Raw genomic sequence first — 26,258 nt, 5'->3', positions numbered from 1 at the left:
CCCTTTCACGTTTCAAGAGTTCCTTAGGGGCAAAGTTTACCCAATTTGCCAATAATCAATTCATTTAAGGAAAAATTAATGAATGATATCCAGAAAAAGTGCATGGTTCCAAATAATTTTTATACCATATGTTATTAACTTGTTTTTTTTTGTAAATTTAAAAAATATATCAATGATAATAAAAAATATTAAAGAAATATGTTATTATATATCACGTGAAAATTGATTGGAATCATGCATATAGTCTTAGTCTTAGAGCATATAATAATCTCAACCATTTAAAAAGATAATATGTATAGTTGTATATTCTTTTGTATATATCCATCTCAATAAATATTTTCGGATTTAACTATGAGATAATTCATATCATTAGGTAAAAAAAAGACATTTAAACGTTAGTAAAAGAAAGTCAAAGATTAAATTTTACTAAATTTATAATTATATATATATATGCAATAATAAAAAAATATTATAAATAAAATAAAATGAATAATAGGCCATAATTCTTTTTCACTCTAAAGTGAAAGCGCATTTTAAAATAATTAAATTCAGATTTTTTTAATATTAACTTAATTATATGTTGCATATACCAAGAATATCATGCAGATAATGAAGTGATACTTCTGTAAACAAGCTCTTTGAGGAAAAAAATTGATTCCATACGCACAGGTTTGGTTCAGCTCACATCATCAAACTTTAGCATGCAAGTACTTTGTTCGTTTACAGCTCAACGTTGGATCGGAGTATTAACCTCTACAAAAACGTAGATATTTATCTCGGTTGTCTAATTGATCGATTTCTCAATGTATTTCATTCAAGATATGTAAAGACTCACAAATTAGTCTCACCTCAACAAACTAACAACCAAATGAGATCATAAAAAGAAGAAAAAATAAATATATACATTAATACACTATTGTATGAAAAGAATAAAAAAATTTGCTGCCAGTGTCGAGACATATCAAATATGCCCGGCTATATATAATCTTCAACATGAACCTATGAATCAAGAAATTCCATTAGATACACAAGGAAAATATGTGTATTCTCCTTCAAACAGTTACTGGCAGATTAGACATGAGACTGCTTTCAATTGTGGGGATGCTTTATGATTCTCTGCAGGACCACAGTCCTTGCCCTCCTAATGTCACGGCTACACATATCAGCTTGAACTGCCAAATCTTCAACATTCTTCATAAACACTCCAAGCTTCTTCTTGATCTCCTCTATTGCAACCTTCACAGCTTCTTCTTCAATTGCAAAATCTACATTATGCAATAGAGACTCAATCTCAATTTCAAGCCTATCAATGAGAATCCTAATGTTGTCTAAGTCCTTTATGGCAACATAGGTACCGGCCTGCATTGAGCTAATCACTTCCTTCTGTCCCTTCAATGCATTTTCATAGTTCCTCCAGAGCGAGTCAATCCACTTCCCCATGGATCCGATTGGGATCGACGTAGCAGCAGCTATCGCAGCAGCAACAGGTGGTGCTGCAATGGCTGCTGCTACAACCGAGCAGATCAAGACTGCAGCAAATGTAGCCACAAAGATCATACTCGAAACCTTCCTCCATGAATGGATGTATTTTAGCTTCTTATCAAGCTTGTTCTTCCTAAGTTGCAACTTTTCAAGCATGAGTATCTGGTGCTTGTAAACAGACTGAAATATCTGGAAAAACTCTTCGGTGAAAGGGTCACCAGCTGCCTTGAAATTCTTAAATTCTTGCAATGTCCTCGCATAGCGATTGTCTCCTGATCCTGATTCTTCCTCAAACTGTTGAACAGCTACATGAATAAGCAATTGGCTGTCGCGAGCGCGCTTTAGGCACTTCTCCAATACAGTGCAGAAGTCCAAAGTTTTCAAACTATTCTCAAAGTATTCCTCAACCAGTTCAAACAGTTCCTGGCTCTTCCAAATGTCTTTCTTGCAGTCCAAGATTACCTTGACAACTTCCTGGTTCATCTCCAGAAGGCATTCTGTGATTTGCTTTAGAGAATCGAATGAAAGGGCTCGAACTTCAACACCAACAGCAAGAGTGTTGATAACTTGATTTGCTCTAGCTTGAAGTGTGGTGTCAAAGAACTGCAAATCAGAATCAAGCTTGCAAGCAGCTTCATAGGAACTCAACTCAGTTTTGTAGTGCAATTCGGTGCTGAGGCCAATAGAAGAAGAAGTTTCAGGGATCCTCTTGCTCATATGACTCCCCATTTTGCTTCAATTCAAATGATCTAATTTATAACAAAAAATACTCAGAACTCAGATAAACCGGTGTGATTAATTATTCCTTACCCAAGCAATCAAGTGAATGATAACCAAATTTACTATTTACGGTGCAATATTCACAGCACAATAAGAGAACACTACGATTTAAAAGAACTGCTATATCAAAGAATTGCACACAACAGAAACATAAATATCATTCCTGTCACCTCAAAAAGACTATAAGATGAGTATAAGCGAAATGAAACACGCCCAGATGGAGATTTTGGAAAAGTCCAAACCTTTGAAAGCGATTGAAGACGAGGAATCCGGGACAAGGACAATGAAAAGCGATGGAGCTAAAGGGTGGTTTTTGATTTTGGTGTTTAGTTTTTTGGGAGAGAGGAAATGAAGATAGATAGATGAAGCAAAGAAGTTGAGGTGGGAGAGGAAATGCAGAATCTTAAAGGCAATTAAAGCGGTTAAGAACCAAGAAATGTGGGTGGGTTGAGATTTATTTGAGAATGGCTTGCACGCATGAGAAAAATGAGGTGTGTTAAAAGATGGAAAACGCCAGAAGCAATGAAAATGAAATGATACTTCTCTCTCTCTCTTGAAAATACTCTCTTATATGTTATATGATCTGTGTCTCCCTCTTCCCGTTTACACTACACAGTGCACAATTTTAACGCGCAAAGCAACAAGGATTGGGCACGAGAGCAGGAGTTAGAAGCAACCTAGCTAACTAAGTTCGAGAATAAGAAGCACAAGCTTCAGCTTAATGGGACTCGTTAACGACACACAACACAACACATATTTACTGAACAACAAACTAAGGTGGGAATGTGGGTTATTAATTGTTGAACAAGTTTCCAAAGGCCACCTGAAAACACGGTGTGCTGCCATAATTGTTGGCCAAAATTACCGAAAGTGAACCCTTTTCGCTTCATATTTCGTTTAGAATAGAGAAGTGACACGTCAAGATTCCTTCTCATTTCAAACATTTTATTAAGATCTATTATTATTAATTATCTTTTTCTGTCTTGTTATATTATTTATTATAGTTATGTTTTGTTCTCTTTATTTCTCTAGATGTATGAGTCAACTGGAACAAAGGTGTCCACTAATCTTTACAGTACTTAATATAGAGAGGGAAGAACTTAATTAGATAAGAAAATAATTCTTAGACAGTTCTTTTTACATCTTAAGACATGGAAAAAATAAAATAAAAATAAAAACAATGGTAATGAAGTGTTTGAAGTTTATAACTTTCTAAATATCAACAAGATATGGTAAATAATATGATATAATAAGAAGAAAAATAAAAAAAATTATTGGTGTTAATGAAATATTTATCTCTCTAACCTTTGGTTAGAATGAAAGTGTTCTCAATCTTTAAAATAAGTTATTCCTATCATACTATTTTTTCATAGTGATTTTTTTATATTTTTTTATTTCTACAAAAAAAATTCCTCAGCTTAGGAGAAATTAGGTGGAAACACCGTTACTTTTCATTTGTGTCCTAATAGGAAAAAAGATATATAATTTAAATGCAATATTTTAAATTTTAATTGAAAATATTTTAACATTTAAGTTTTTAAAAAATAGGATTATAAATAAGTGTTCAGTAACCCACAAAAAAATATAATATTATAAAATAAAATAAAATAAAACCTTATTTTAGTTTCTGTACCCTCGTTCAAATTATGACTTAAAATTTTAAGCCTCTTCGCGCATCAGCACTCTAGGCTGGGGTTGTGTAAGCCAACCTCTCTAGGCTGATTGATCAAGTTATGTATTCTAACGTCGATTGAGTTGACTGCTTGAAAAAGATACGAATTATCTCTCTAAACAACCTTATCTATCAGCCTAAGGATAACAAAGAATATCAATATACCATTCCAAAATATGGGGCTTACAAAAAAACCATTCCATGGTATGGGGAACTACCCCCAAAAATCTGGGGCGGCCAATATCCCCTATTTGCATAAAACTTTAGGGTTAATCAAGTTATATATATATATATATATATATATATATATATATATATATATATATATATATATATATATATATATATATATATATATATTCCAACTTTGATTGAGCTGAATGATACAAACTATCTCCCTAAATAATTTTATCTATCAGCTTAAGGATAGCAAAGAGTATCAATATCATTCCACAATATGAGGCTTACAAAAAACAAAAAAAGAAAACATCTACAAGGGGAGCCACTCCAAAAAATCTGGGGGTGACCGATATCCCACCATGATGATTTGCATAAAACTTTAGGGTTAGGCAAGAGAAATACACTTGAATGTTTTGATAGGTAAACCTCTAACCTAACGGAAGAAGTCAATACTCAAACAATTTTATTTTTGTTAGAATTAAGTTGACTTATATTTTTTACTTTTTGGGAAGCCAATGAATTTTATAACAGCCCCCATGAACACCAGGCGTGCCCGATGGTTGGCCAAAAAACAGAATACACCAATCAGTAAATTACATATCAGTGTGCTTTCTACAATAATCTAGCCACTTGTACTTGTAAGTCTCCCATAACAATATTCTCATTTCTAAATTCCATTGCGAAGTGTCTACTTTCTAAACAAGCTTTCCTAGGGCTTGCGTGGGCAATATGAATAATTTTGGATTAACTATAAACAAAAATATTATAATTAAGAAGAACATAGTTTTAAAGTACTGCATGTAGAAGAGTATACACATATATAAATTAAACCTACATGTTTGTTGCTCCCGAAACGTTATAACTTGAAGCAGCGCCGCCTGTTACATACATGTTGCCACCATTTTGGCATACGTGTTTATATAAATAAACTTCTAATAATGTGTTTGTTTTTTTCTTTGCAGGAATTTCTTGACAATCAAATGCAAAAGTAATAATTAGTTGTTTTCCAATAACCGCACGTTAGATTCTTCCTAATGAAAAACCAAACACAAATTAAGCTGTAACTTCCAATACGATACATAAACAATAATTGAAGTAATTTCTAAAATTATAAAACTGCATTAGCTTTAGGGTCCCTTTAATTTGGTTGCGAGAACAAAACTAAATAGATAAGAAAAATGATCTTATATTTATTATTTAGTTAATTCATAATAGTACTAGATAAGCTTATCCTTCACAAAGTTACTCAAAGAAAAAGTAAATTTAAGAACGATTGAGATAAAATGGAGAAATTTAATTTTCTATTTCATCCTTACCTCACATTGCAGATCTTCTTTAATTCACTATTATCATCTTCACAAAGTTGTTGTCTCGTTACCACTATTACTAGTACAACTATTTTTTCTACTACGTACCATTATTACTATTATATATTACGGAAAACAGGCACTCCATCTGTGTCTAATTGTTTTTTTTTTTTTCATATTCTTTATAAATAAAAAAATAGATAATAGAAGTCAACGAGTGATTTGTAAAAATAGTTATAGAATAAAATAATAACTCTGGAATATATATTAGAAGGATAAAATAAATATAAAAATGTGTACACTAAAAAACATATTTTTTTTTGTATAATTATAGATAATTACGAGTGTATATGATGCTGTTTGAATTGATTTTTGAATAAAAATTAATTAAATCATTTGAATCAAATAAAACTAATATGCAGTTTGATATGATTCATTCTAAATGCAAATAAGAGATCCAAAAGTTTTACAAAATGGGCAAAGCCATGTTTGTGTGTAAACAGGTCAAATCTATGGCCTCTCTTCCTGCTGACACGTAACCACTAAATGACACGTGTTGGCAACTTAGTGGTTTCCACTTTCACCACCCACCCACGATTTGAACTTTGAAAATAAATTAAAAATAGATTCCACGCTACGTGAACTGGCTCTTCAATTCTCTCACGTGATTTCTTTTGCTCCTGCTACATCACATACATATATACCGATTGGATTGGATGGTTTTCTTGGTCACCTTGGCTAATTCTGTTGGCTTATGGCCTTATATGTTTTGAAATATGCCAATCTAGCTAGCTGCTAGGTGCTTAATTTGTATCTAAGGTTAGAAAATATATAGAAAAATATGAATATATAAACTTTCAAGCCACGCATAGTATTATTCCCTCGTTCAAAAACTTGTCGTTCTTCTCTATCGATCTCTCCCATGACACGTTCTCATATATAATTAACTTCACTTTCCTAACCTTATTTTGATCATATCCGATGAGTGATGAGGCAACTTACTAACCATGTATATATATGAAGTGGATGAAGATGCCATCGACAAATTGACCCAATTTATCTAACCGATTACTCTTGATTCTTTTCGTTCTGGACTTCTGTTCCCTTTTCGTTTTAACTAATTTCTGTCTTCATTTTTGCCACGCAAGTAAAATCTATATATGACTATTATTATACCAAGCTGTCAATTCTTGGACATCATATCTATCATGCCTTTCCATTTTGCCTGCTCCACATTTAAATCGTTGTGTGATTGCACTTGCATATATAGGAGTGAGGGATTTTTATAGCTTGTGGATATTATAAATTTAAATTTTATTGCCACTATTCTTTTAATCAATCAATGGAGTTATGAAGATTATCTGATATGCAGTACTAGTATATTTTAGAGGTAAAATTAAAATGTATCCTTATTTTTTAAAAAAATCAGTGTCACTAATCTCATAAACTCATAGGCTTGATCTTGTCAATATGGATGTTGATGGTTGAGATTGTATTATGTGTGGTCACGTCAACTTGAGTTTGTGACGTTTCACTTTGGTTGTGTAACGTAACGTGTGTAACGTAACGTGAGTAGTCCATTCATAATACAAAAACAATTATCACTCTTACTACGGCTAGGAAAGCAGAATAAATTCATTGTCTTAGTTTGCTTACCTATATGTAAGTTAGGCTCCCATTCATAACATGAATAAATAATTGTAAGGTTGGTGGGTCAATTTAAATTACATGCCGTCTGTTCATCTTTTTTTTTTTTTTTTTATTAATGCAATTTTGATACTGTTGTTTTCTCGATGATTTTAAATCATGGATAAATATATATTTTCTTCATTATTTTTTGTGTTTAGAGGAAAACTCATTATAATCCTTATAAGTAAGAGTGGATAACATAATCTCGTAAAAAAAATGCGGATAACATAATGTGAAAGGTTGAGTGCATAATGGAAATTAAATTAATTTTTTACACTCACAATTTATGTTCCGTAACATTACCAAGTATCACTATTTTGATATTATTTGTACAAGTTGAGTATCTACTGTATTATTTAACTACTTTGATGAATGATAATTGGTACTATTGAGTTTTAATGCTTTTTAGATGTATAGGTAAAACAAACACTGCCAAAACGTGACATATTTAACTTGTGACTTGTGGCAAGTAGTCTTACACAATGCACGCTAAACCCTGTCATGATAGTAGAGAGTTAAATTTATATATATATGGTCATATGTGAGTATATAGAGTTAAGGAACTTTTATTATGAGAGAGTGAGATAATCATGATTAAGTATGGATCAAATCATGCAATATTAAGATTAAAGATAATGTGACATAACATTTTAAGAGATTATATAAGCCTAATTATCCCCATACATGATTATATAATCTAAATTTACTTCTTTTATTTTCTTATTATAATTACTATTCTCACCTTGTGTAAAATGTTTTTACACAAATATATATAAGAAATTCCAAATATATATATATATATATATATATGAGTAAATTTGTTTAAACTTTAAAAAAATAATTTTAAAATAAACGTCTCTTATATGAGTGTTTTCTTAAAAAATAAATAGAATTTATTTTTTAAAATATAAAGAGTTTAGACAAATATACTAAAAAATAAAAAATTATTTATTTTATTAAAATGAGCGTTTATTTCAACAAATAATTTTAAAGAAACTACTCATATATTATATTTATAAATGAATAGATTTATTACAAGAAAACGACAAAATCTTATTATTGGATGTAGGTGGAAAAATATTTTACACCAACTATGTACATTTTATACAGTAGAATGTTTTTTAAGATACATTTTATGCAGTAGAATGTTTTTTAAGATATTATAAACATGTTTTAATACATAACACAAAATAAATATATCTCATTCATTCAATAAAGAATTAATAATTTTCAGTATTTTTTAATGACATGTTCATCATGGGTTCTTCTGTACGGTATATTAAAATTATTGATCAGGGTCTAGAGATGAATGTTGAGTCTCCTTTATCAGTCTTGTAGATAGCTTCTAAAGGTACAGAATAGATAATACTAATTGTATAAAATAAAAATAGCAGTTTAATTTTGTGCGTGCAAATTTTTTGTTATCTTTCGCTCTCTTTTCCTGTTTTGTCTAGAGCATAGGCATGTTCCAAATTTTCAGTAACCTCTCTCTTTCGTTACTGTCCCCCCTCTAATGATAATATATAGTTTGAAGTACTACATGTACAGTTTCACTCACCATGTCCTCTCGTATCCACTTGAAGCTTCCCCCGTGGGAATCTAATTCTATTCAAACTTCACATGCAACCATTGCACATATTATTATATATACATTAAAACAAGCAAAACCTCCTAGAGGCCAGAGCATGCACTGCGAACATATCCAATTATTCCCCTTGAAGCACCAAACACTTGCCCGTGATATATTGGCCCCATGGTATTGCCAACCAGCCAGCACACACACTTTGTCACGGGATCTTTATATCGGTCTGTTGTGTTCAGGGATAAACACCAGAGAGATCTTCGTTAATAAATTACGAGTATTATGAGCAACCACTTAAATGAACTTTCTATATAAAGCCTATAGTCCCACTACGACCTCATTGCAATCAAGTGGAAGAGTGAATAAGATTTAATTAACATGGAGGGATACAAGATGAAGGTTATGATTGTGGGGATGGTGTTGGGCATGGTGATGATTGGGATGGCCAATGGGCAATATTACTCGTTTTGTCGCATGCCCAGCGATGGGATGGCGGCATGCAAGCCGAGTGTGAGTGGAGACAACCCTGTTGATCCTTCCACTGATTGCTGCTCAGCCATTGCTAAGGCTGATCTTAAATGCTTCTGCCGCTACAAGGATTCGGGACTTCTCTCTATGTATGGCGTTGATCCCAACAAGTGCATGGAACTCCCTGTTAAATGCAAGGTTGTGGACTCTTTCCACTGCTAGATTATTAGTCAATTCGTCAGGGGGCACTAATTACTATAAAATACACAACATGGGCACTTAATTATAGATGTAGTCAAGTTGCCCTTGTTAATTTGCTAGCTTCCCCTTTTTCTGTTTCTTATTTTCCAACGTGTTTGTTGCAAATGTTATGGATCATGGCGACTTTGTTTTTGTTTGTTGTTGTTGTTGTAACTTGTAATTGTGTGATTTCTCTGTTTCTCTACTTTAGTTTTGGTTATAATATTGTTACGTGCAACTTCATTTTGGTTTGTTGTGAATGAATGTTCTTGCAAATTCTTTTCTTTGAAAGCTCTTCGTTTTAATGGAAAGCAACGTCAACCAGATCCTTATATCAGTTAATTTGTGAGTAAGACATGACTATAGAGTCCAAGTTCCATAAATTTTTAGACACCGCAACAATGTCAACACCTCATTTGACATTTTTCATTTCTTTTTATCTTTTTACTTATTGTTGTCTCTTCTCTTTTCCTGTTTTTCTCTGGGTTGAGTGTGTGTCTAAGGATCATTTTCTGTAACTATGAGAAAGACATAAAAAAAAGGGAGAAACAAAGTAGTATAATGGAAAAGAAAAAAAAAAGAATGAGAAAGTAAATATATAACTATTTACTTTAACTAAAAAAAGGATGAGTGGTGAGAAATGCTACATTCTCCTTCACATCCTTTTGAGCCTATTCACTTTTAATGGTTGAATTTTTTTTAAAATTATAAAAAAATTATGAGTCTCACATATATGATATTTTATGACTTTTTCTATATTTTATAATTTTCAATAAATTTTAGCTAATAGAATAAGTGTTAATAAAAGTGTATTACTATCACTCCTTCTTATCTAATTATCTAAGAAATTAAATGAAATATACAAACTTATTTAAAGAATGAAATCAAGATCTTAGTGGTTTAATGACTTTTCTAATTTCAAAAACTTTGTTTCGAAACCTAAACTTTAAAGTAAAATATTAAATATAAAAAGAAAAAAATATATTGAAGATAAATCATATTGTGAAGAAATGTTGGACAATAAACCAAAAAAAATGTTAAAGAATATGTTGCACATTAATAGATTGTTAATAAGTTGTTAATTTAAGTAGTACTCGTCCTCAAATTTTGTGAATAAAAAAATCCAATTGAAAGAATAAATTTCATTGAAAGTTTTTAATCATAAAAAAACCAATAACATAATTATACAAAAATTGAAAAAAAAAATGTATATAAGAAAATCACAAAACTACAATGTTAAGAATTTTTTTTGAACAAATAATTTTTTTTTAAAAAAAATCACTTATATAGCCATACAAACTTTTAGTTTTAGACATTACTTCTACATAAAACCTATGCTAAATTGTATTTTTTTATAATTGTTTATTCCTAACTTTAGTCTCTTTATTTTTTTCTCACAATTTTAGTTCTTATATTTTAAAAAAATTACAAGTTTGGTTTAATTTTCAATTTTATGTATTTTTTTATATATTTTAATTAATTAAATTATTTTTTATGATACTTTAAATAAATATATTAAATCTAGAGTTCAATTAGATTAAAATAATAGAAATAAATATTATGGTAAATTGAAGATTGAACTAAAATCATATTTTTTTCTAAATGTGGGGACTTAAATCATGGGAAATAAAATAAAAGATCAAAATCACGAATCGAGAATTAAAGAGATACCAAAATTATAATTTAGCCTAAATTCTAACATCTCTTGTTACAAATATGTAACATTATAGCATAACAATAAATAAAAATTTATATGGTAGAAAATTCAATCATGAAATTATATTTTATAAAAAAAACACCATAATATTTAAACAAATATAAATAAGTGTATTAATTGATCTTTTTAATTATTTTTTTACTCGTAATATGTAATTGAATTTTAATTTTCAAAATAACTATAATAAATAAGTTTGGCAAACAAACTTACATGTATAAAAAAATATTCAATTGAAAATAATTTTGAAATTATATAATTAATAAAATGGTCTGTTTATTTGAAGATGTTAGGGGGCAGACACTCAATAATTTGGCTAACATCAGTCTTGAAGTTTCAGTTAAAAATGTAATAAGTTTGGTGAAAACCTGAAAATACTAGAAAATTCAAGCAACAAATAATCAAATACAATAGTATGTATTGAAATGAATAGCAAATAAAAGAAAAGAGAAAAAAAATTAAATTAAAGAAGAAAGAATAAAATATTTAAAATTTTATTTTGAAAAATGAACTTTCTCTCTCCTTCTCCTTATCTTTTAAATAAGAAAAAAAATATTGTTATTTCATATTAATTTTTTTTTCTTTCTTCTTTCTTTATTTTTAACCAAACATAGGGTTGGGCTTCCTCTTTGTCTTACTATATTGGGCCCAAGATTTATATGGGTTCAGCAGGAAGATATTATATATACCTATCGGGAGAAGCAGAAGTGGCAGCTAAACCCTAATGTCTGTTTCTCCTTTGCTACTTGCTGAATTGCTGTTTTGCACTAGGTAGCGGCTACATTGGTTAGGTTGTTATTCTCAGTTATGTTTTACATGGCTTTTTGAATTGTTATTTACTTTTGATTTTTGTATCGGCCTTCATAATCCCAGATGAGCTTGAACGTACTGTTAAGTGCTTATGCTGATTCATGGGAGGCCGAAACTGAATGCTGGAAGTTTCGCTGATAAATGCCGATCTATGTTTTTTATATCAAGGCATTTACTAGTAACTTTACCATACATCTTTGACTAAAGTCTTTTACATAAAAATATTTCATTTCATTTTGATAATTGTCGCCTATTTGTATTATTTTCATTATTTTCTTAATCCTAAGATTTACTGAAGCATTTCAATACAAACACCCTCAACATCAAAGATCTAAGCCGCGTGTCTGTGTCTAACAAATGTCAAATAAGTAACGCTTTACCCAATTACATAGGAGGATCCGAGGACAGATCCCGATTTTATTTGTTTCATTTTACGAAAAAGCTAGCTTTCGAATTTAACGGGGATTTATTAGAGATGGTTTCATATTTTCATCATCTGTTGTGTTTTTGAACAAAATTCTTCAATAAAAATTCCTATGTCATGCTGTGCTTACCTGAACGGTAACCATAAATAGTTTAAAATGAAGACCATACATAAGTTCAAGATTTTGTCTATTTTTTCAGAAATCTTTAGTGTTAAATCTCGTAAGATTCTGAGATCTTAAGCCACTTGTTGTAGGTTTCATAATGAAACTCACCTTTTAAAAATTAGTTGAAAATAAATACATGTAATTATTTATATAAATTGTAATCATCAAAAAATAATATTTAGAAATAGAAACCATAATAATAATTTAAATATTTAATTATGACTTTAATTTAAACTTGATTTTTAATACAAAACATTAGTTTTGAGAAAGAAACACAACATTGACATTGAGAAAAAAAAAATTGTAATGTTTTTGTCACTATTGAGATATTTCAATATTTGAAATCAACATTATTATTGTATAGATCTTGTTTGTTTTCAACAATCATTGGAAGAAGTTTGTGGATTACTAAAACTATTACATACAAAACATGTCACCTATGAAATTGATTGGTAGTGGTGGTGGAAGAAGGAAAAAATGGAGAATGATTTTAAGATTTGCAAGAAAATTATAATAAATTCACCAATGAAATTGATTTTGATTCATTAAGAATGAAATTAAAGTAAAATATTGAGATTGTAAAATTGAGATTGAAAAATTAAGGATGAGGATGTGCAAAAATTGTCCTATATTTTTAGTATTTTTATGTATAAATTTTACAATAATTCAACAAAAAATATTATAAAAAATATAAATTTGACATGTTAAAAAAAATTGTAAGATTTGTAGCATGTTAGATTTATATATTTTTTATAATTTTTTTATTGAATCATCATCAAATTTAAACATGAAAAATATTATAAATAACCTCATTAGTGAACACGTTTTGCACATTAACTCTCACCCATAAATAATTATTGCAAAATTATTAAATGGCTCATTCAAATGAAAATTCTCCAAATCCTCCTCTTTTTTTTTTCCTTCTTGCCACCGCCACCAATAAATTCTAATCAATTTCCTTTCATAAAAAATTTTCAAAGCTCTCGAACCTTTCTTTCAATGTCACAAAACAATATGGCATGTTTCATATATCTCTAAATAGTTCTAGTGGTCCACAAACTCCCTTCAACGATGAAGTTGAAATGCAATTTGCTACCCAATTTGGGCTAGGAAAATATTACACTAGGGAAGGATGAGAGAATTTTACAAAAAGGAAAACATGAGTTTGCTTTTCAATTGAAGATGAGACACAACTCATTGGTTCATGGCAAGTCTCAATGGATCCAATTTTCAGTAATGGTCAATCAAGAAAGCGTCTTTGATTGAGAGTAACAGAAAATCATAATAACTTTCATGACAATCTATGAGAGAGAACATTCAATCAAGTGAAATCTCGATCGCGAAAAATTAATGTTGGCATTCAAAAGTTCAATGGTCATTGCAAGAAAGTTGTTGATTTGAAGAAAAACGGTTACATGAAGAATGATGTCTTGATTAATGCATGTCATTTGGAAGGAAGCAATTTTGCTTTAGAGTATACATGGAGACTATTGAAATGGTTAGAACAATGCATAGATACTAGTTCAAAAAGAATAAAGCTTTCTGATATCAAGGATTACTCATTGCCAACAACAACTGGGTTTCAGAAAGTGATACACACAAATCATCCACCCAATGGGACAAAGAACGGTGAAGGGGAAAGGAGTTGCAACCTCTTCACCGATTGTGCACTTGTTTGGCATGGAAGATGCAATCGGGGAAAAAATGTTGTCAACAAAAGAACAACAGAGGCAAAGGAGACGAATAAAGTAAAGGTCTTGTATGAAATCATGATGAAGAACACATCTATCATGTCTGAAGATCAAGTCAAGAAACATAAAATCACTTGCAATTATATTTTGCACAAGTTTAATAATTAGTTATTATGTTGTAAGTTAGATTTAATTAGTCATTGTGTGATAGGTTTATTTCAATTAGTTATTATGTTGCAATGGTCTTTTAATTATTTGAATGTTGAACTTAGTTTTCCGTTCTGAAATTAGTTATTATAAAAGTAATCATTAAAAAATTAGTCATTGTGAAAGTGGTAGTTTAAAACTAATTGTTGTGAAACTAACCATTAAAATTAGTTGTTGGAAATGATACTATTTAATTGTTTAATTTTCTTTCAGTCATGCAGATTTTTTTTATAAATTCTATAATCTTCTTTCATTTTTTTTCTAGCTTAAATGAATTCAAACTCTAACTTTGATAGACTTTAAAAACAATTTATTAATAAAACACTTAGAAGATAATATTGAAGAAGAAATCATGAAGTATTTACGCGAGATTACGCGAGATGTAAACAAGTATAAAAAATGAAGAATTATCTAAAATAAATAGGATCTTCCTAATTATTATTCTTAAAATATTACTTTTAAAAAATTAAGAGAAAAAATATTTATTATAAAATTATATAAAACAAAAATTTATAAATAACATAATTATATACATTTCAATAAAAATATCTCGAGTTAACAATCGTACGGATGTTAGTTATCATTTGCCAAATGAGCATCACAACATCAACAACCCACACACAGATTAAAATCACCAGTCCCCTACCCTAATCTCTATCTCATCTTCTGTCCCATGAATCAGGTTTTGCCACGTCAATTAAAACAACCACATCATTTTTTAATTCCTATTAAATATTTTAACGTCCTTCAGTTTTGCGTAATCTCTCTTTCCCTTCCCTTTTTTAACATTTAAGATTAGATTTCACTCTGTTCGACGTCCATTGCCAACGTCTCGAAGCTTTCAGAATGTGCGATGGTGCCGACCACCAGCGTGAGATTTCGCTGCCACCGGATATGGCATGGAACTCAATCTCATTTCTGCACTATTCGATCTTATTGGCGTCGTGCTAGAAGTACTGGCGGAAGACTCCTGCTTGTCCTTCTTCTTGATTCGGAGGACGAGAGCATCGGCGTCGGTGTCTTTGGTCCAATAAAGCTTGGCAACAGTGAAGGTTTCCAGCAAGGTGTGATTAGAGTGGAGGTGGAGGAAGATGTCATGTGAATTGGGGCCAAAGAAGAGAAAGGTGAGGACTTTGTAGTAGAGTTGATTTTCTTAAAAGACCGTAATAAAACTTTTAAAACATAATATAATCAAACAAAATAACTACAAAATATAATTAATCAAAAGTGATAATAAATCATTTTAAAATTTAAAAGCCAACAGAACCCGAACGTTTCTAACAAAAAAATTAAAAAAGAATCAAAACAATATATTTTAAAAAAAATAAAGGACTAAAATTAAACTTTTAAAAATTAATATATCAAAATAAAACAACTATAAAACATGAGACAAAAGTATCATTAAACCTATTATTAATGACCATGTTAAATCCGTTATTGGTAACCCGTGGAAATGAGAAAATGCAATTCCCCATGTCCAATTCACCGCTGCCCCCCGTTAGACAAAAGATCATTAGACAAATGAGCCAATCTTATAGTTAAATATCATCATCATGAAATGCTAAACAATGAATGCTTACTATAAAACAATAATATGATTTTAAATTGTAAGGCCAACTAACGAGGGGGAAAAAGGGAAAAAGTAATGCATCTATAATAAATTAGAAACGTCAGTTAGTATCATTGCCAAATCAAAATTTTCGATCTCAAAATAAGTTCAACCCCGCACTACAAACTACAGTATCTTAAAGCAAAGGTTTACATCTACTTGCTGTATAGATGAACTGCAGTGAAGATGAAGAAACCCACCATCTGCATCACAATTAAAAGGTTATATTACCAGAAAGCCTATGAGAATTCTCGAGAAGATCCCTTCAGTGACAGAACAGAACATACATACTTAGATCTAATTACAACTTCACAACCGAAAAACTATAAGACACAATAGCCTAATAACATTAACCTCAATGCAAGGAAAAAAGTGCACTTCCTCTTAAAAGAAGAAAGGGCTACCCACATGTTGTGCATCTCAAAAGTTCTTCAAAGCAGATCAGTTATTAGAAGAAAAAAGTGCACTTCATCTTCTCTCGTTTGAGAATTTTCTAATACATGACCTTAAGATTGGTCAGAAATTCATTAGGTGAATTAGAACAGCAAACCACCTCAAAGTTAGCACACAAACTTGAATTTAGCTGCTTGGCAAACTAGTTTTCCAAAATGTGATACAGTCAAAGGTAAACAAAAACATTTGAGATGCACAAACAGGTTTATCCAGAGACAAAAATCAAGATTATACTCAAATTTGTAGATTAACTCAACCAAATGACAATGGGAAAGAGATCCTTACCATTGAAAATGATGCTCCATAATAGGGATAGGCTGCTGGTATAAATCTTTCATATTCATTGTGTCTAAAGGGACGAACAGGAATCTACAAGGAAAGTTCAACACTATTCATGAATACTGTTTACAATATTTTGCTTATTATAACGTATAACTCCAACAAAGTGAGAAGCTTCACAACTACAGGTTACCAAAAATTGGCTTTTAAGTTTGAAATATGACTGCTTTAACAGTATACTAGGATAAGTTAGGTACCATATAACATTTAAATCGATAATCATTGGGAAAGAGGAAATTCTAAACCCATAAAGATGCAGGTCTTAGACATCTAATGATGCAGAAAAAAGGGTGTTTGGGTAGAATGACTCTTAAATATATATATATATATATATATATATATATATATATATATATATATATATATATATAAAGAGAGAGAGAGAGAGAGAGAAAGGACCAGCACTTACCTGCTTTGATAAAGATAAGCTTGTATATCCAAGTTTTTCGTACTCAACTTTGAATTGGAAAACCCCATAGACATCTGGAACCTTAAATGATGTGAAATAACGGCCCTGAAAGAAAATATAGTCCAGTGAATTTTTCTGAAGAGTTTATTATAGAAGAAATTAATAGTATGGCCAATAGGAAATTCAAAAGCACCTTGCCATCAGTTGATAAAGTCTTCAAGACATAGGGGCTCATCATGTAAAATTGCACTTGAACATCATCAGCTACGTAAGGTTCCCATGCTGTCCCAGACCACTCATAAACTTCAACAGAGTATTCCTTTATAACAAGATTGGACAAGTGAGTTGCAACCAAAAGTAATGTATCAATTAAAGCAAACATGACAAATATCAGCATTTGAACACTATTTGAATTACCAAATTATCATTGATCCGATAGATGGCTGGTTCATTAGCTTCCCCAACTTTGTGGTGTTGCACATTCACCGCCTTAATATCAAAACACAAAGCGAAAACATATATTAATTAACAGTAATGATGCTAAATGATGATGTCAAATATCAAATAAATGAACAGTGACAATAAAATTAACTAAAGTATTTTTTTCTTACCTTGAGGTGACCTCGTTCATGGAAAATCCATTTGCTAAGTTCATTCAAGAACTGCTCATTACCTGACTTCTCATGTCTGTTATTTAAAAATAAATAAATTACCAAGCATTTCTTTGCAGAAACTATTTCACTAGAATTCAAATTCTAGGGGGAAAAAGACATACGATCACTGTATTGCTGTAAGTTGAACGTAGTGAAAGTATTATGCAACATAACTGATAGAAAGCGTATAATGGCAATATTAAGAGAGAAGGCTTAATGCTTTACTCACTTGGTTGGACTCCCAGCCTTCTGCACACCTGACCTGAAAAATCTGCACAAAAATCCAAATTTGTGGAAAAATGAGCTTCAGAGCTTACATATTAGTAAGTACCACAAAACCCTGATCAACGTGTGATCCTTTCATACCGGTTGCTGAACAAGCTCAATGAGCCAGAGATCAATATCCGGGCATTATTTCTTGCCTGCCAAGAAGAAAAAGGAGAGAATAAGTGAGGAATTACTAAATAGGTTCATGATTAAACTCAACAAAAATCATAAAAGCATGCAATGAACAGTAGTATGTATTTGATACATATACATATTTAATGACTTAACAGTAACACCAGATACTCTGAAACAAATACATTTGTGTATAACTGCTGTAAATTATACTATTCCAAATGGGTAATGGATACCTTCAAAAGGAATAAAAAAAATCATTAAGAATCAAGCCTTGCTTGCATATTTGAAAAGCATAAGAACTAGGGCATGTTCAAAGACAACCAGAAATGAACACAAAGAGTACAGCAACACACACACACACAATTGGTTGGTGAAATAATGTCATGCCTGTATAATTGAAACTAATGAGATTGAAGTTCCAGTGAGTGATGGAGGACTTGTCACTTTAGATTTTGGGTTAGCAGAAAAGGCTGAAGGAGATGCAGAGAGAACTTTCAACACCTGAAATGAAACACACAAAAGAAAAAGTGAAACCAAGCTAACGAAAACTTATAAATGCAATAAGCCTAATGCCAGCATGTGAAATACGATGAAAAAATATTACCAGGCTATTGGTAGGATTTAGTGAATGCCCAATCCCCTGGAAAAGTACTGGAGCCTGTTGCATGTAACGAGAAAAATCAGAAAATAATACTACAGTGTAGAAGAAGCATTTGCCAGTAACATACAAGTCTCAGCCCATTTAAAACAAAGGACCAAAAATCGAAGGAAAGAAACAGAAACAACTTCATGGACTCAAACAGCAGCGCAAAGTATGGTGTAGAAAAAAATTATGTTAACGCCTCAAACGCTCATTGTGCATAATGCAGTTATTTAGCAAATTGACAATGCACTAGCCTCAATTTTTTTGCTTCCAAATATGACGTCAGACTTGATAAAATCATCACTAGCAATCAATGTATGATCTCCTTCAGTAGCAGAGACTGCATATGCCGAATGATCCACAACCACAGCAGCAGGATCCTAAAACATGAAAAACACAAAAGGAAGGTTAACTTGAAAGTGCCAAATAGTAACATACAAATAACAACAAGTAATCAAATTACAGCACCATAGTATAGACACATTACTGGCAAATGCCAATTGTCAACCTCACTAGAAGGAAAATATGCACAAAAAACAATTCAGCCAATAAAATAAAATTGATTGCAAGCACCTCATCAAAGTCCACTCCACACTCGGTGGCTATTTCCCTGATTAAATCAGATGCATTGCTATCAGCAGCAACGATCAAATCATGACCCGAATCAACAAAATCCAAAATTGCAGCCGCGTCAATGGATCCTCCAAAACCTGCACCTCTCGCAACACCATCCAATTAAAACACCTTCATCTTAGCTAGCTATAAAAAAAAACAACTTTGAAACACAGATAGGACAAAAACCGAACACCCTCGAGACCCATTTCTAAAACACTAACACAAATCAAGGTCTCCATAGTTTTCAGGAAAAACGTAAAAAAAAAAAAAACAGTAATGGGGGGCGAAGAGTTGAAAACTCACGTTCAATGGTGGGGGAAAAGAGAATTAGGGCGTCGTAGAGGTACTGGCCGTATCTCTGGAGCGCAATTTTGGGGTCGTCGGCGAGGTGGAATTGGAGATCGAAGCCGCGAGATTTGAGGGAGTTGAAGAAGAGAGAGTGAGAGGATTTGATGGCGAAGTCATCGAGCAAAACGAGGATGCGCCGATCTGAGGGTTTCTCTGGCGAGAAGGAGGTGCAGAGAAGAGGAATTAGTGCAAGGAACACGAAGATTAACTTCGACATTTTTGGTGCTAACACTCTCTCTCCACTGCGAGTCAATACCAGAGTTTCGCCAAGTCTCTTCTAGCTTCATTTTTCATAAATTGCCTTTTTGACCCCTTTGATAATCAGAATTGTCATATTTTCCCATTTCTTCTATGGACTTGGGCCGCTATGTCCCCAATGCAGAGTCCATTCTGCGTGATCTCCACGGTTGAAATTTGAACCCCGCCACCTGAATTCCAACATAAATAATAATATCAATGGTCCGAGTGCAAATAAAATAATAAAATCATAACATTGTATGTATATAAATATAAATAAATAATTTTAATGAAATATTTTGTAATAAAGGTAATATTTTTTATTATTTTTATAAAGTATAATTGTTGTTTGTTATATAAAAATGATAATATTTATTGTTATAATGAATGGGAGAGGAAGGTAATAATACTGATAATAATAAAAATAATAATTTTATTATAATATTAAAAATTAAAATAATAGACAATTGAGATTAAAATGAAAAATAATTATAAAATCTCTTTTGAGATTATTAGCATTTTCATAGGCCGGTTGTCATTATCTATATTATTATCATTGTTATTACCATTTTTTTCAATATTATTGTTAGATTGGTGTCATTGATTATTGTTATCACCGGGCTTACTCCTACCACCACTATTAGTATGAGAGTAGCTTTTGCTAAACAAATATAACTTGTTTCTAAAGTGTATTTAAACAAAACATTTGAATTTTGGTAATAGAAAAAAGGAAAAGAAAAATAGCTAAAAAATTTGAGGGACTAAAAATTTAATTAATCCAATAAAAAATAAAAAGAAAAAGGAAGTTGAATTACTTTTCTCACCATATTTAATTAGAAACATGAAAATAGCTAAAAATAAATAAAATATAGTAGCGTTCTTGGATGTATGGCCTGTGCACTGCATGAGTTTCATACTAGTTTACTGCTGAAAATCATACTTTCAATAGTGTGGATTGGATTTTAAAAACAGCTAAAAATATATTTTGGCCTAGCTCCAAGTTAAACTCAATTTTATGTTAAATTAAAATATTTTTATTTTAAAATATTATTATAAAAATATTATTGTTTTAAAATATTATTATTTTAATTATATTATGGTATAAAAAAATGTTATATATTAATAATATAAAACAATTTTATACTAGTATTAAGAAACCATCATGTAATATTAGGAAAATCTATTTTTGTTTTGATTTTTTTTTCACACCACATATACTAAGGTGGAAATACTTTTTCATTTTATACTAGAGAAACGTATTTCCGTTTTGATTTTTTCAAAACCTCCTTATTATAAGAGAAATGTTGTGCATGAACCGCGCAAAAAGCTTTATAAATTATTCTTTGAATTGAATAGTAAATTATGTCAAATTTTTAAAGTCTCCTCATCTTAATCTTAGGAGATGACTTGATTAATCAATAAGACTAAACTGAGAGATATTTTCATTAATTAATTGGGTCTTTTTTTTCCGACCAAGATGGGATGACTAAGAATAATTTATAATATTAATGTTATATTTTAATAAAAAATAATTTTTTTTGGATTAACTAAGTTTTTAATTTAAGTTTTTTTTAAAAAAAAATTCAGGTTTTAGACACTGAATAAAAGTTTGATTGGTCATAATTTTTTCAACTTTTTCCTATTAAACTTTTTATCCTTAAACAAAAGTTTCACCGATCAAAATTTCTAATTTTTTTTAAAATTCAATTTTTAATCCTTACAATTCATTAAATTGTTTAAAATAATGAGATTAAAACTTTTGTTTAAGGATTATTTTTTTAAAGTTCTGTTTAAGAAGTAAAAAGTTTAACGGAAAAAGTTATACGATCATGACCAATTAAACTTTTATTATGGACTAAAAATCCAATTTTAAAAAAATTTAAGGAATAAATCCAAATTTTATTTTGATAAATTATGTTAAATTTGAACGCGTGGGGCTGTAAATAAATTTGAAGAAGAGAAACAAAAATCAGGTCACTTGCAAACTATTACTTTTGCTACAAGATTATCTGCTTCTGATTAATTGACATATCACATACGTCCTTGCCCATGAAACGAACCAATCACGAGCCTTGCAACCTTGAGTTTTGTTTGAATCCAATAAGGCAGCAATTCCTATATAGTATATACCAATCACAACATAGATTTTGGATGTCACATCCTATTCCTTCATTTTTCAAGGAGTTAATTGGAGCACTTTCTGTAATTCGTTAAAATATGTATCCCCTATTTTACTAAATCTGGCTTGAAAGACATAGATAATTTGTGAATCCCAGGAAATATACCTCAGTCATAAATGTATTAAATAGCACAGAATCACGAACATGAAGTCTACAATGTGTACATTTTTCTGAAAGGGAGAAAAAAAAGGTTGAAGAATATGATCATGCTAAATAATCGTATACAAATAATAAACACAACATTTGAAAATCACAACATTGAATGAGAATTTTGAGTGGCTTTGACCACAGAGAAGCTACTAGCTTTTCTGGCCTAACTTCTTGACTATTGTGGCCATGTACCTTCCTTGATACTCGGCTAGGGCCAGTTCTGTTTCACTAGCTTGCCTTGATCCATCGCCAGCTAAAACTCCAGCACCATATGGAGATCCACCTCTGACTGAGTCCATTTCGAACATTCCGGTACCGAAGGTATAACCAATGGGAACATAGAGCATACCATGGTGAACTAGCTGTGTGATTGCTGTCCAACTACAATAATAGTAATAAAAAGCCATGTTACTCATTGCTGCTCTGTCTCCCAATCATGATAATGCTGACCATTATAGCATTATGTTACAATCAAAATAACAACAATACTACTTCATTAGCATGTGGAGACTCTCCAATCTCTTTTTTTGCTTTTTCAATTATATTTTTCTTCAAAGACAATCCTGTTCGAGATAGAATCAAACGCTTAATATGGACAGTAAGAATTCGAATATTGATTCATCATGTTGTGAAGGACTAGCTCCTTTAACTAGACCCAACTAACCCCATTGGCAAGTTTGTCTAAGTCAATGTGTCTTTAATTTTCAATCGCTCAATTTGTTTATTTTTCTAAAACCACCAATCCACCCTCCCCCTCCCAGATCAAACAATCCATACGCTGAAATTATTCACTAACATAACTACAATTTTTTAAGTTCCACTGATTGGCACTAATCAACAGCACATATGGTATTATACAAAACTAACTCTCCCGGTTTTGATGAACTACAATTTTTTCTAACAGAACAAGCACATTTTGAAACAAGTTTTACCAAATTCAAATAGAACAACTGTTATAGCCACTTTAGAACCCGTTTTCTATCACACTAGTTATAAGTTCAGAGCAGATAAAACTGTAGCAATGAAATATCAATTAGAGTTTAACTGTTATATACTCTCTTAGTGTAAATTTTTTTACACTCAACCAGTTAGAAATAACTTAATAAATATGACTTAGTAATTTTGTAAAAGTCAATAATGTTATTAGATGACAGTGTAAAAAAAAAAATTGCATTATATTTAGATTCCATCAACTAATCTATAAACATAGATAAACTTCTGAACTTGCATTAAAGAAAATAAAATCAACACCAAGGCTCTTATTTATGCATGCATCAATCAAGGCAGAAATAAAGGCCTTCTTACGCTGTGGTTTCTTGACCTCCACCCTGAGTGCCAGTGCTGACAAAGAAGCCAGCAGGCACCCCTGCCAGCTTCTGCTCTGTCCACAACTGACCAGTCGAATCGAAAAACGCCTTCATCTGCGCTGCCATGCTGCCATACCTTGTTGGAAATCCAAACAGCAAGCCATCAGCCTCCAACAACTTGTCTGCAGATATGAGTGGCACTGTCTCATCCTTCTCAGGTGCCTTCATGAGTTCCAGAACCTCCTTTGGCAGTGTCTCCAGCACACGGTACAACACCCCTTCAACTCCTTCAATTGAATCAACCCCTTTCTTCAAGGACCTTGCCAATGACTCCACATGGCCATAAGTTGAGTAGAACACAATGAAAACTTTCAGCTTTTTCACTGCTTCAGGTGCTGGTGCTGGCACCTCTTGACTTGTGTTACTTGGATCATCTCTTGGGATTAGACTTTCAACGCTAACTGGATCCTTTTGTGCTCCAGAAATTGGTGCCTTTGTCTTGCTTGGAAAGCAACCACCTCCTTTCCCCATTGAAATTCAACTGTGTGAATATACTGTCAAATAATGAAGTTTCCAAAATATGTACAAATAAGGCTGTTCTTGTTTTACTTGCAAAACAAGATACAAGGACAGATATTGGAAGAAGAAGGAAACAGAAAGAATGGAATCGAATGTTGGTTAACTTTGCATCATAGGCCAGGCAAAATTGCAATAACAGAACAAAAAAGAAAATAAGAGAAAAAGGAAGACAGATAGAAAACGTGTAACGTGAACAAGATTGGATTTGACTTCACTTATGAACTGCTTTAACTGATAAAATAAGATGAATTAGAAATTGGCTATTGGCTGACATGCTAGTTATTGAATTATAAATTTAAGGTAATTATTATAAAAGTGAATAAATTTATCAAATACAACTATTTGTGATTAGATGATAATATAAAAAGTTTTTATGATATCAACACAGCATATATATTATTTATTCTTATTTATTTGTTGGTGAAAGAGAGCACAATGTGGCATACGCGTCGTTCTTAAAAAATTAAAGCAGCTTAATTAAGTAGACAAAATGGTAAAGAATCAAATGATATGGAGTGTGGACTGACTTAGTTAACGCCTTTGACAAATAATATTAGTAAATGAAAAATTCCTTTTCATTGACAGTTTCAAACTAGTATTTCTTAAAGGATAATATATTTTTTTGACAGATTGCAATTAATTTCTATGGAAAGAATATATTAGTTTTATCAATGATGTGTTGCAAGCCATTATTATTGAACAATTATTGGTAAGTTCTACCTAACTAATTCAAGGCTGCGATCATTCCTTTTACAAATGCATGTGCACAACCTTCCAAATTTTAAGTCAACAAATACTTCATTTTTCAAACCTTATTATCATCAATGACGTTAATTCAGAGTAATTCATCCAAAATTTTCACAAATATAATGGGTCACGAGTAACTAAATAAATGAATATAATATCACACTTAACCCAAAATCTTACCATTTATATTTATGGGTCTTATTCTCAGATATAACCTTCTCATCCCTACTTGAGGTGAGGCTCACCTCACACTTGTATTCTCCAACGATTCCCCTCAAGTGTTAGTCTTTCTCACATAGTAGTTTTTCCCTCAAGTGAAAGTCATTATTAATCCATGAGTATCCAATGGTAACTCTTAGAGCTTAACGTGACTGTCTTAGCTTGTCTAGCCATTGCTGTCAACCGTTCTAGTACCTTACATCGTCACAACACTTGTGAAATCCGTTACCTAACCTTCATGCATACTCTCATCCCATAGAAAAACTTTCAAGCGGAAGTCATTATCAATCCACGAGTATTTAATAGTGACTCTTAAAGCTTAATGTGACTGCCTAAACTCATCTAATCATTGCTGTCAACATGTTCTAGTACCATACACCGCCGCAACATCTGCAAGATTCATTGTTTAACCTTCATGCATGAACTCATCTGATAGAAGGACTTTCGACATAAGGAATTTCCATGTCCATGATCTACTGTTGTCATTTACTCATCTGAACTAGTCATCAACTCTAATATCAATTATTATGCCACTGAAGGGGGTTAACACCTCAATTGAATTCTTACGTTATACTTTTTGTGTGTTTAACAGCTTGTAATTGATGCAATTTATGCATGAGTGGGGAGAGAATGGACATGGTGTGTGAAAAAGTTGACACATAGTTATTCATGCAAATCGATCATCCCATTTTGGTATTAAATTTCCTCTATGCTTGTGATAAATGTTATCACAAAAATGGTTATCTTCCCGATAATTAAGTATCACTGTTGTTGCAGTTTGCAGACTGACGCTACATGAATTCTCTAATTAACCTGAAGAGGATCTAAGTTTGTTGTTCCATGAATTAATATTGATCTCCTGATAATTCCACAATTTGATGTTCATAACCGGTTTTGCGCCCTTCTGTTAGGAGATGAAATTAGTTAGTAGCATAAAACGGAAATCAAATTTATCT

The 26,258-nt window shown here is 31.3% G+C and overlaps 4 protein-coding genes and 1 non-coding gene across 5 annotated transcripts; 2 read left to right on the top strand and 3 right to left on the bottom strand.

Annotated features, from left to right (window-relative positions):
• Positions 1-776: 776 nt before the first annotated feature.
• Positions 777-2,811, bottom strand: LOC100811667 (UPF0496 protein At4g34320). Its single transcript, XM_003541028.5, has 2 exons — positions 2,505-2,811; positions 777-2,231 (listed from the first exon to the last, which is right to left on the bottom strand). The coding sequence occupies exon 2, from the start codon at positions 2,209-2,211 to the stop codon at positions 1,090-1,092; it is 1,122 nt and encodes a 373-aa protein (XP_003541076.1). The 5' UTR covers positions 2,212-2,231; positions 2,505-2,811; the 3' UTR covers positions 777-1,089.
• A 5,972-nt stretch (positions 2,812-8,783) lies between these two features.
• On the top strand, positions 8,784-9,646 carry LOC100305636 (alpha-amylase inhibitor/lipid transfer/seed storage family protein). The gene has a single exon (NM_001251393.3). The coding sequence runs from the start codon at positions 9,071-9,073 to the stop codon at positions 9,380-9,382; it is 312 nt and encodes a 103-aa protein (NP_001238322.1). The 5' UTR covers positions 8,784-9,070; the 3' UTR covers positions 9,383-9,646.
• Positions 9,647-11,980: 2,334 nt separating this feature from the next.
• On the top strand, positions 11,981-12,121 carry LOC112998618 (small nucleolar RNA snoR83). The gene has a single exon (XR_003263712.1). It is a non-coding gene; the product is annotated as a small nucleolar RNA snoR83 (small nucleolar RNA).
• A 3,921-nt stretch (positions 12,122-16,042) lies between these two features.
• On the bottom strand, positions 16,043-20,220 carry LOC100806848 (dolichyl-diphosphooligosaccharide--protein glycosyltransferase 48 kDa subunit). The gene is made up of 13 exons (XM_003541024.5): positions 19,839-20,220; positions 19,494-19,630; positions 19,175-19,300; positions 18,882-18,935; positions 18,665-18,778; positions 18,242-18,297; positions 18,105-18,146; positions 17,834-17,909; positions 17,640-17,711; positions 17,416-17,541; positions 17,223-17,327; positions 16,760-16,843; positions 16,043-16,224 (listed from the first exon to the last, which is right to left on the bottom strand). Exons 1-13 carry the CDS (start codon positions 20,098-20,100, stop codon positions 16,177-16,179), a joined length of 1,302 nt encoding a protein of 433 aa, XP_003541072.1. The 5' UTR covers positions 20,101-20,220; the 3' UTR covers positions 16,043-16,176.
• Positions 20,221-22,386: 2,166 nt separating this feature from the next.
• LOC100809530 (probable NAD(P)H dehydrogenase (quinone) FQR1-like 2) lies at positions 22,387-24,677 on the bottom strand. The gene is made up of 2 exons (XM_003541027.5): positions 23,756-24,677; positions 22,387-22,831 (listed from the first exon to the last, which is right to left on the bottom strand). Exons 1-2 carry the CDS (start codon positions 24,286-24,288, stop codon positions 22,600-22,602), a joined length of 765 nt encoding a protein of 254 aa, XP_003541075.1. The 5' UTR covers positions 24,289-24,677; the 3' UTR covers positions 22,387-22,599.
• Positions 24,678-26,258: the final 1,581 nt, after the last annotated feature.

This window comes from Glycine max, chromosome 12, assembly GCF_000004515.6.
Source record: "Glycine max cultivar Williams 82 chromosome 12, Glycine_max_v4.0, whole genome shotgun sequence".
NCBI classification, from domain to species: Eukaryota; Viridiplantae; Streptophyta; class Magnoliopsida; order Fabales; family Fabaceae; genus Glycine; species Glycine max.
Note: the sequence above shows the minus strand (reverse complement) of the source record. Positions and strands in the feature narration are given on the sequence as shown.